A 12,007-nucleotide genomic window follows, 5' to 3' on the forward strand; every position below is an offset into this window, starting at 1 on the left:
GAATCACAATGGAAAGAATTTCTTGCTGTACTCTTAAAAGCTGTCTTATAGAGAGGTTTGGTGAGTTTTTGGCAATTTAATTTTGCACTTACATGATTTAATTTTTAATAATTATAAATAATCTTACCAACGTCATTACTTTCCAATGGTAAAGTTGTTTTTAACCACAACATTGCTGAACCTCTAGTATTACATAATCTTATCTCTCCTTTTCAGTGTTATTTATGGGCAGTGTTTTCCAAGTATTAACTGGAGAGATGAGGAGTTTTTTTATTACTACTATTTCAAAACTTCAGGAAATGGTCTCTTCCCAACTCTTCTGCCCATAAAGAAGACTGCTGGTCCATTAGGGCCTTGGGCAAAGCAAGGAGGGGGGCTCTGTTAGTGAGAAAAAGTGGGGATGAGGTTGGTACTATGTCTTTACACCAGTATTTCTGAACCTGTTTTCATCACTATACCCTTAGGAGCTTTTATAGACTTTTTTCCCCCCAATAACCCATGAGATTTTGATTCTATAGATACATGATACATCTGTTCATGTACTGTATGTGTATCTGTGCTTTATACATAAAAAAAGAGCAAGCTTTATTCAATATAGGGTTAAGAATAGCTAAGAAAAACTTGAGTTTAAAGTTAAAATTTAGGCTGGATATGGTGACTCAAGCCTGTAATCCCAGCATTTTGGGAAGCAGAGGCGGGAAGATCACTTGAGGCTAGGAATTTGAGACCAGCAACATAGCAAGACCCTATCTCTACAAAAATAAATAAATGAAATGAAATTAGCTAGGCATGGTGGTGTATGCCTGTAGTCCTGGCTACTCAGGAGGCTAAGTTGGGAGGATCGCTTTTACCCAGGAGTTCAAGGCTGCAGTGAGCTATGATGGTGCCACTGCACTCCAGGCTGGATAACAGAATGAGACCCTGTCTCTTAAAAAAAAAAAAAAAAAGTTAAAATTTAAACATTAGTAGGCATTTCACTGTATTTGCTAAGTAACTATGTAATTTATTCACATAGGTGAATTGTAATGTATCAAATTACATATATAAATTAACAGTTTATGCTGAGTGCAGTGGCTCACGCCTGAAATCCCAGACTTTGCGAGGCTAAGGCGGGTGGATCACCTTAGGTCAGGAGTCCGAGAAGAGCCTGGCCAACATGGTGAAACCCCATCTCAAAAAAAAAAAAAAAAAATTAGCCGGACATGGCGGCGGTTGCGTGTAATTCCAGCTGCTTAGGAGGCTGAGGCAGGAGAATCGCTTGAATCCGGGAGGGGGAGGTTGTAGTGAACCATGATTGCACTATTGTACTCCAGCCTGGGCATCAAGAGTGAAACTCTGTCTCAAAAAATAAGTTAACAATTTATATAAATATATACTAATAATAGAGAAATTAAATTTAAAAAAATCATTCAAAAGTATTGTTTTCCCAAAAAATTTTTAAAATGTAAAACAACTGAAAAAATTAAGCTAATTTTAAAAAAATTACCTTTAGTTAACTTTTATTTACTTTTGCTTGATATGAGAAAATTCCTTTTAACTTAGCTGGTAGATTCTCATTTAGATATTGTTGACTTTTTGGGGAGGGCTTGGCATAGTTAATGATAGGTTGAATAACTTGTAGAATTAAGTAATAAAATATAAACTGTTTTACTGAATTCTCAAAGCTTAATTGGTCTGAGAATCACACTTAACATCCACAAGATAGTCAACAAGCTTGCAGGCCTCCTCTCCCAATATGACTTTGAGCAATCAATTGAAAGAAAATCCTCTAATCACTGCCATCTATTTGCGATAGTTTTATAGCACTGATCTTGCATACACATCATATACCTTCCATGACATTGATGTCAATGGTGTTTATGTGATACCCAGGAAAATACAATGAAAGAAATTAAATACTAAGGAATAAGATTTTATCAGATGGGGTTGAGCTTTAGGAAGGCTACAAATTCAACATTTTTTTCTCTCTCACCCATAAAATTTATTTGGGGGTAAGTACTTCATAGCTTTTCAAACTTATCTATAGAATGTTTCAACGACAAAGATAATCTTTATTAGTCTGTATTAACAGCAGGAATGGATTTTTGAGGCATCAGTAGTTAAAAGTGTGCTTTGCCTTCTTTTGACGTATCTCGGTGCTCCTGTGTGTCAAGGAAAATTAGATTACTTTTGTCCCCCATTATTTCTGAACCAGTTTCATTTTTTAAACAGCTTCAGGCGCTGCTTCAGATTTGGCCTAAACTGCCCCCCCGGGAGGCCCTAGAGCTTCTGGATTTCAACTATCCAGACCAGTACGTTCGAGAATATGCTGTAGGCTGCCTGCGACAGATGAGGTATCTTCTGCAGGTGGTTTTCTTTGGGGAAAGGAATAACTTGGGTGGGTTTGGGACAAGAGTGTCTCCTTGATGTCTCATAAGAAAGAAAAGGGCTCAGAATTATTCACAGTTCAAAGCATTTGCTCATGTCCTCCTGCCGTGTCCCCCACTCAATGTTTATACTAGAAAAAAAAGCAAAAGCTTACTGGGTCAGAAAGTCCTCAAGATCACCCTCAGGTTTGATGAGTCACTAGGAGGACTCAGAACTCAGCACATAGTCACTTACAGATATAATTTATTGCAGCAAAAGGATACAGAGCAAAATTTAAGGAGGGAAAAAGGTTCATGGAGTGAATTCATGAGGAAACTAGGCATGCATAAGCTTGTAAGAGTTCTTTTCCAGTGAAGTTACCTCGAACACTTCTAATTCTATCAGGAGTTGTGATAATACAAGTCTGCAAGGGAAGCTTGTTAGAGACCTGGTGGCCAGGGTTTTTACTGGCAGCTATTACATAAGCACCTTCTGCCTAGCATGTACCAGATTTCTATACTCCCAGCAGTAAAGTGGATATACAACATAAACCATTGTTTGCACAAATAGTTTAGGTGCAGTGAGCTACTCTTATCAATTAGGAGGATGGTGGGAACGCTTCTGAAATCTTAATTCCCAGATGCTAGCCATGGGCCAATCCTATAAGCAGACTTGTTAGAGGATAGCAGCCAAGCCTGCTGTGTTACCCCTTTTCTTCACACAGTCCATCCACCCTCCAGAATTAAGAAATGCTAATTTTTGTCATGGGTTTAAATATATATATATATATAGCAAATACATTACAGTTAAAGTTGAAGTCCTCATAGTTTCCTTATCCAGTCTTGATTACTTCTCTTCCTTCCCAGAGGCAGACATTATCATGAATTTGGTGTGTATGCTTCTATATCACATTTTTCTGTTTCATATATATCTATGAAAATATAGACATGGAATTGTTATTGCACAAATGTGTCTTGCCATATGCATTAGTTTATATCTTGCTTTTTAAAAATTCATCCAGACGGCTGGGTGTGGTGGCTTATGCCTGTAATCCCTGCACTTTGGGAGGCCGAGGCGGGCAGATCACTTGAGGTCAGGAGTTTGAGACCAGCCTGGCCAACATGGTAAAACCCCATCTCTACTAAAAATACAAAAAAATTAGCCAGCATGGTGGCCAGCGCCTGTAACCCTAGCTACTCAGGAGGCTGAGGCAGAAGAATCACTTGAACCCAGGAGACAGAGGTTGCAGTGGGCTGAGATCGTGCCACTGCACTCCAGCCTGGTCAACAGAGCAAGACTCCGTCTCCAAAAAAAAAAAAAACATTCAGCCAGGTGTAGTGGCTCACACCTGTAATCCCATCACTATGGGAGACAAACGTAGGCAGATGGATGAGCCCAGCAGTTTGAGACCAGCATGGGCAACATGGTTAAGCCCCATCTTTACCAAAAATACAGAGACATTAAACTGGGCGTGGAGGTGCGCACCTGTGGTCCCAGCTACTTGGGAGGCTGAGGTGGGAGGATCACTTGAGCCCTGGAGGCGGAGGTTGCAGGAGCTGAGATGGTGCCACTACACTCTAGCCTGGGTGACAGAGTGAGACCCTGTCTCAAAAAATAAAATGCAAATACATAAATAAATAAAAATAAAAATTCAGCATTGGGTTTTTAAGGTTAGTCTCTCCCATTATGTTTAAATGTTGTTTATTCCTTTCACTACTGTGTAATATTCTGTCATAGGGATATATCTTATTTAATTTATTCCCTATTAAGGAACATTTAAGTTTTCTCCGCATTTCCCTATTATAAATAATGCTTCAGTGAACATGTTTGTAGTCTCCCTTGGTTGGTGCATTTGTGAGAATCAGATTCACTGAAGAAATGACTGTCTCAGACAATGAAGTTTATCCATTTTCTTTCTAACTTCAAAAATGAGGCTTATGTACTTTATCGTTTTTGAAAAATAAAAGCCCACAAAATAGTATAGATACTGTAATCCTTTTTTCTTTTTAAAATTTTGTATGTTTTAAGCTGTGTAATAGCCAAAAGAAATTACACAGACTCACCAATAGTGCTTATTTCTGGGGAGTGAAATTAGAAGTGTGAGAGAAGAGGAAATTCTTTCTATTCCTATACTTTCTAGTTTTTACACTATTTATAGGTTATATAATGGGCATGAATTTTACACTAAACCTAATCAAGATTGTGTTATAGGTGGTTGTAAAAAATGAATTCCCAGTTACTTCACCATCTCTTTAAGTTTGCATTGGAGACCTCTTGTGGAGGGGCCACCTGGTTCTCCTTGGGCTGAGCCAAGTGTTGTTTTTTTTTTGTTTTTGTTTTTGTTTTTGTTTTTTTTTTTGAGACGGAGTCTTGCTCTATGGCCCAGGCTGGAGTGCAGTGGCCGGATCTCAGCTCACTGCAAGCTCCGCCTCCCGGGTTTACCCCATTCTCCTGCCTCAGCCTCCCGAGTAGCTGGGACTACAGGCGCCCGCCATCTCGCCCGGCTAGTTTTTTGTATTTTTTTAGTAGAGACGGGGTTTCACCGTGTCAGCCAGGATGGTCTCGATCTCCTGACCTCGTGATCCACCCGTCTTGGCCTCCCAAAGTGATGGGATTACAGGCTTGAGCCACCGCGCCCGGCCCCAAGTGTTTTTCTTAAATGTATTGATCCCTCTGAGGAGATATCTGTGATCCATGTATTCCACGTAGCTAATTCTGGTGGTTTTTCTATTGTGAAATTTTCTGGTTATGAGTTTTTGGTTTTGGTATATAGTGCCCTGGGTTTCAGTCCCAGATATCTGCCTTAGACTAACTAATTTCTTAACCATTTATTACCCAACACTATGGAGAGTAAGTGGAGCACTTGGGGCACTTGGGCTTCATACCTTATACTGGTGGAATTGCCTCTGATGGGAATGTGTTTACAGGTGAATGGTTTGGAGATTGACACAAAGTAGGGAACCACTAACCTTAATTAATTCAGCTCAGTTAATTACAATGTTATCTATTATATTATTTCAATGATCAATTCCCACTTATAAATGTATTCACTTTCTCATCCTTCACACTCTTTGAAGTTAAGATTTTAATTGTACTTTGGTTATCTGGGAGGACTTCCTTAACCCTAATGACAGCAAAGGAAAATAAATTGTGAAAGTACTGATGGAATTTTTATTTTAAAAATAATTGTTTGACTAAGCACAAACTTTTTGGCATGATCAGAAATCAGTATTAAAGTACCTAGTATTTTTGGTAACTCTTAGCTGACTGGAAATACAGTCATGAATTTTAACAATCTGTAATAGTCCATTTTCACACCATTATAAAGAAACACCTGAGACTGGGTAATTTATAAAGGAAAGAGGTTTAATTGATTCACAGTTCCCCATGACTAGGGAGGCCTCACAAAACTTAAAATTATGGTAGAAGGCGAAGGGGAAGCAAGTAGCATCTTCACAAGGTGGCAGGAAAAGAGAAAGAACAGGGGAAACCACCACTTGTGAAGCCATCAGATCTCATGAGAACTCACTCACTGTCATGAGAATAGCATGGAGGGCCACAATGATTCAATCACCTCCCACCAGCATGCTCCTTTGACACGTGAGAATTACAGGGATTATAATTCAAGGTGAGATTTGGGTAGGGACAAAAGCCAGACCATATCACAATCTAATTCATGTGATTAAAATATCTTTAGTATCTGTTCTTTGACCCTCTTCACTCCCCTTTCCCCATCTGAAATCTTCAGCTTTTTTTGTGATGTTGTAACAGTGGTACAGTGAAGGCAAGCATGTTGTAACAAGCCTGGCCCAAAAGAACCATTGTGTTTCAACAAGTTCACATTTGATAGTTTGATAGGGAGGGATCTTTTTCTGGCACAGGTTGTTTGGTTACTCACTGTGTCTTTTGTTTCTTTCAGTGATGAAGAACTTTCTCAGTATCTGTTACAACTGGTGCAAGTTTTAAAATATGAGCCTTTTCTTGATTGTGCCCTCTCTAGATTCCTATTAGAAAGAGCACTTGGTAATCGGAGGATAGGGCAGTTTCTATTTTGGCATCTTAGGTAAGTCTTTTATATTTTAATTTGAGCCCATCAGGTGCTTTAGTAACTATAAACCAGCATAATATATTTAATAGAAAAATAGCTGCTTTAGTTTTTTTCTGAACAATTTATAATAACGTTTATATGGTTTTGGTGCCTTCTCCTGTTTCTTGATACCTGCACTCTTGATTTTCAGGATTTGACAAAGTATCCAAGACCCTTATGTGTCCCTGCATGCCTGCTTGATTTCTTCTTTATTTCTTCCTTCCTTTCTTTTTTTTTTTTTTTTTTTTTTCTGTTTCTACCTGCTTGATTTTTAACTGAAATTAATAATGTATTGGTATTTTCCAGTAAAGTGTACTTATTGTCTTAATATATTTGGGCTGAATGCAGACCTATTTATTTCTTCTAGAAAGTTGTGGGTGGTACTGTCATTACTAGTGTTATTGAGTGAAGGTAAAGGTTTACTATAATGACAGCAATTTTGTTCAGTTTCTTTATTAAGTAGGTAAGAAGTGCATGAACTTTACTTCACCAAGTTCATGTAAGAGTACAATCAGGAATGAGAACTGAAGTTATTCCTTTGTTTTCTAAGGAAATTGTATTAATATATTTCTCATTTCTGACTCTCTACTCAGACATTTTTTTTCCCTCCCAATCTGGACTTCATAGTACTGAAACTAATGCTTATCAGAAATTTTTTTAAAACTACCTTTTTTCTTTCTTTCTTTCTTTCTCTCTTTCTCCTTCCTTCCTTCCATCCTTCTTTTCTTCTTTTCTCTTTGCTGAGCTTCTCAAAGGCAATGAGCTCTATAATGTGCACTTAATTTTAGTTTTATTTCTGAATATGGTTTTCTTATTCATATTTTTTTCCACTCTTTTTTACTTCCTTGTGTTGTTCTAGAACCTTTTCTTATTTTTAACTTGTCTTTTCTCATTCATTCAGTCTTAGTTTTTAAACCCCTCAGGGAATAACAAAATAAGTATTCCTTCCTTTTTCAAATATGTACATCACTCTTTAAGTGAGAAAAAAATTAGAATACATGCTAATCAGGGCATTAGTCAATTATTTAATACCAGTCAGACTTCATAGATACCTGTTTCAGCCTATTGTCTTTAAATTGGTAAGACTGCCTTACCCCTACAAAAAGCAAATCAGGTAAGATGTACACATTTTAGATTTCTTGGAATAAAGAATTCTTGGAATAAAGAATTAACTAATTATAGAATATCATAGCTTTTGAACTTTGAAGTATTAACTAATTATAGAATATCATAGCTTTTGAACTTTGAAGTTTAACAAATTGGAAAGTTGACCCATCTCACTAATAATTATTCATAAAATAGCCAGGTGTGGTGGCTCACGCCTATAATTCCAGCACTTTGGGAGGCCAAGGCAGGTGGATCACTTGAGGCCAGGGGTTTAGACCAGCCTGGCCGCATGGCAAAACCCTGTCTCTACTAAAAATACAAAATTAGCCAGGCATGGTGGCGCATGCCTATAATCCCAGCTACTCAGGAACTGAGGCAGGAGAATCGCAAGTATGAAGGGGCTGGCCACCCCATCCACATTCCAACCAGAAATGGGGAGAGCAGGGAAGGGGAGGGACCAGCATTTCCTTCTAAGTCCAGGACTCATTTTTTGTGCACATCACTTCATCTTGCATCCTGTTGGCTAGAACCTAGTCACCTAGTGACATCTAGCTACACGTTTTTATTTTTGGAAAGCTTGAACCCGGTAGGTGGAGGTTGCAGTGAGCCGAGATCACACCAGTGCACTCCAGCCTGGGCAACAGAGTGAGACTGTCTCAAAAAAGGAAGCGAGGAAGGAAATAATAATAATGCACACAATGACCTTGCCATCATAAGTTTATTTTTTGTAGAATAAAGAAGTCAGTATTTATTCGGTGATCTGAAGTGTTTGATAAACAAACTGTTTGGATATCATTAACTTTCTGCAGGTCAGAAGTGCACATTCCTGCTGTCTCAGTACAATTTGGTGTCATCCTTGAAGCATACTGCCGGGGAAGTGTGGGGCACATGAAAGTGCTTTCTAAACAGGTATTTATTCATTTTTTCTTTTTTTGACAGACAACATTTAAAGCATGAATATCAGCTTGTTTTAATCTTCATGTTCAATTTGATACATGGTGTTTGATCAGTTTTATCAAATGCCATTTCTCCCACCACATTTATTTCATAGAAGTCTCAGTAACAAACAACCTGATTAATACATTCTTTTATCAAAATTTAGGTCAAAAAGTGAAGTTTCGATGAACTTAGCAGAAAAATATTAACTGAATGCTACCTGAAAAATAATTACTCGGAATTCCTAATATATTCTATATTAATCCCAAAGTGCTAAGAAATGCAGATGTGAACCACCGCGCCCAGCCCCACCCCCCCCGACCCCCCCCTTTTTTTTTTTTAAATGGAGTCTCGCTCTATTGCCCAGGCTGTAGTGTAATGGCACTATCTCAGCTCACTGCAACCTCCACCTCCCGGGTTCGAGTGATTCTCCTGCCTCAGCCTCCCGAATAGCTGGGACTACAGGCGTGTGCCACCATGCCCAGCTAATTTTTTGTATCTTTAGTAGAGATGGGGTTTCACTATGTTGGCCAGGCTGGTCTCGAACTCTTGACCTCGTGATCCGCCTGCCTCAGCCTCCCAAAGTGCTGGGATTACATGTGTGAGCCACTGTACTTGGCTGCCCCACCCTATTTTTATATCAGATTCCTGATTTCCAGTTAAACTACTCTTTTCTAATTCCTTTGCATTGCCAGAAGAACTCTCATAGGCTTCCATTAGGTGTTTTTAATATTTAGGATTTTTCGTGATGTTAAAAACTTTTCCTGATCCCTTCCTTTTGAAAAGCCCATTAATGATGGTAATAATAGCTAATGTTTATTCATCACTTATTATGGGTCATTTATTCTTCACAACAACATGGAATCAATATGATTAATCCTCTGAATTTTATAGAACCTTGAAATATATCTCACATCTCTGCCCATTTCCCTGTATTTATGGCTATCAACCTAGTCCAAGCTACTATTCTTTTTCCACTGGACTTCTTCATTAACTTCCTAAATTGTGCCCCTTGTTTCCCTTCCTACATGTCCCCCCACATTCTGTACACAGAAGATAAAGTGACCTTTTAAAAATGTAGACTGTGGCCACATGCAGTGGCTTACACCTGAAAACCCAGCACTTTGAAAGGCTAAGGTGGGAGGATCACTTGAGCCCAGAAGTTTGAGACTAACCTGCACAACATAGTGAGACCTATCTCTAAAAAAAATTAGAAGGTGGCTTGCAACTATAGTCTCAGCTACTTGAGAGGCTGAGGTGGGAGGATTGCTTGAGCCCAGGAATTTGAGGTTGCAGTGAGCTATGATTTGACTGTACCACTACACCCTAGCCTGGGCAACAGAGCAAGACCTTGTCTCAAAAAAAGAAAAAAAGTAAGTAGATTGTATTACATCATTTCCCTTTTAAAATCCCTTCAATAATTTTTCATTGCACTATGAGTAAAATTCAAAATTTCTGCCAAAGCCTATTAGGCTGTATGTAGTCATAACTTGCTTAATGTCATCATATAACCAGTTTCCACACTGCATATTGCTTGAAGCCTCAGCTTGATGTTAGAGACAATAAAAGGATGATGTATGTATGAACAAATTATTCTTACTCCTGTTTTTCTTTTTTTTTTTTAATTGATGAATTGTGAGAGGAAGACTTTACCCTGTACATAGCAGTTCTTATTATTACTATAAACTTATAAAAGAACAAGGTGTTGAAACACTTCAAGTATTTAGACTTATGGCCATGGGGTATTCAGGACGCTGTTCCAGGAAGTGTGGATATCAACACTAATTGTTGATGGAGCGTGAAAACTTTCAACTGTACAGACATGGAAGAAGTTTCAAATTTCAAATACTTGTAAAAAGTTTCTATTTGCTTAGCCCAGTTTTTATCTGGTTGCCTTGTCACCAGTGTTTGTACGGCTCCTGAAACTGTTGAGAAGTAGAGTGATCTGTGGTTTTAACAGATGGCTAACTTGGCAAGTCCCAGTCATCTCAATTTTATCATCAAGCTGCATAGGTCCTTCCTAGTTTCCTGTGAGCAAGGTCTCAGCCTCTGTGGAAACTGCATGCTTGAATTCATCTCCCTACATAGTCTTAGTGGTTTCCTTGCATAGAAGCAGAGTTTAAAAATGAAAATATGTTATAAATTAAATCTCTTGTTCATGGAATTTCAAGCCACATTGTTTATATTTGTGATACACATATTTTATATGCTTGTTACATACCGTATACTTTTTAATTCTATTTTTAACATTTGTTTTTTCCAGTTTTAATGATATACTCATAAAATAAGGTGCTCCTTCTTTATGCGTGGCTGAGGTTGTTATGAATTTTACATAATATGACATAAAAGACCCTCAGTTATTAAATAATAAAGTTGAATTTTATTTATTGTTACTATATATTTATTTATTTTATTTTTTGTGATGGAGTCTCACCCTGTAACCCAGGCTGGAGTACAGTGGCATGATCTTGGCTCACTACAACCTCTGCCTTCCAGGTTCAATCAATTCTCCTGCCTCAGCCTCCCTAGTAGCTAGGATTACAGGTGTGTGCCACCACACTCGGCTAATTTTTGTATTTTTAGTAGAGAGGAGGTTTTGCCATATTGGCCAGGCTGGTCTTGAACTCCTGACCTCAAGTGATCCGACCACTTCAGCCTCCCAAAGTACTGGGATTACAGGCGTGAGCCACTGCACCTGACCCTTATTTATTTTTTTTTTGAGACATAGTCTCACTCTGTTGCCCAGGCTAGAGAGTGCAGTGGTGCGATTTTGGCTCACTGTAGCCTCCAGCTTCCAGGTTCCAGTGATTCTCCTGCCTCAGCCTCCTGAGTAGCTGGGATTACAGGTGCACACCACCATGTCTGGCTAATTTTTGTATTTTTACTAGATAGGGGGTCCATGTTGGCCAGACTGGTCTTGAACTCCTGGCCTCAACTGATCCACTTGCCTCAGCTTCCCAAAGTGCTGGGATTACAGATGTGAGCCATCACACCCAGCCTAAAGTTGAATTTTAAATGTAATGGTTTTGATTTAGTTGGCCATTGTTGATACACCTTGTACTACTTGCATAAGTTTTTTTTTTTACTTGCATAAGTTTTGATGGCCATAGTTATTATAAAAACAAGTAATTTAGATTTGAATAACAAATAGTATGTCTATATTCACACTTACTTTAAAACAATTATTTCTAGCTATTCTGTTAATGGAAATAGAATGTATTGAAATATCATACAAGAGTGATGACAAGAAGTAGATATTAAGGTTGAATAGCAAGAACCTTAGAGTTACTTCTACATAGGTTTTTCTCTTATACTATGAAGTTGGCCAAATGGACTGGTTTAGGTTTGTGATGTCTCAAATTCTACTATACAATGAATTACAGAATTTTGAATAGTTTAAGTTTCATATTTTTCTTTTTTTTTTTTTTTTTGAGACAGTTTCTCACTCTCTTACCCAGGCTGGAATGCTGCAGTGGTTTAATCTTGGCTCACTGCAACCTCCGCCTCCAAGGTTAAAGCGATTCTTATGCC

At 38.3% G+C, this 12,007-nt stretch overlaps 1 protein-coding gene across 4 annotated transcripts in view; it reads left to right on the forward strand.

Annotated features, from left to right (window-relative positions):
- PIK3CB (phosphatidylinositol-4,5-bisphosphate 3-kinase catalytic subunit beta) overlaps positions 1 to 12,007 on the forward strand; it is a 186,063-nt gene that overhangs the window by 143,947 nt on the left and 30,109 nt on the right. For all 4 annotated transcript variants that reach the window (XM_009201618.4, XM_017955846.2, XM_017955847.2 and 1 more), the window contains 3 exons: positions 2,212 to 2,333; positions 6,266 to 6,409; positions 8,350 to 8,449. In XM_009201618.4, the coding sequence (XP_009199882.1) occupies positions 2,212 to 2,333; positions 6,266 to 6,409; positions 8,350 to 8,449 (366 nt within the window). The remainder of the gene's footprint in view (positions 1 to 2,211; positions 2,334 to 6,265; positions 6,410 to 8,349; positions 8,450 to 12,007) is intronic.

This window comes from Papio anubis, chromosome 2, assembly GCF_008728515.1.
Source record: "Papio anubis isolate 15944 chromosome 2, Panubis1.0, whole genome shotgun sequence".
Classification (NCBI taxonomy): domain Eukaryota; kingdom Metazoa; phylum Chordata; class Mammalia; order Primates; family Cercopithecidae; genus Papio; species Papio anubis.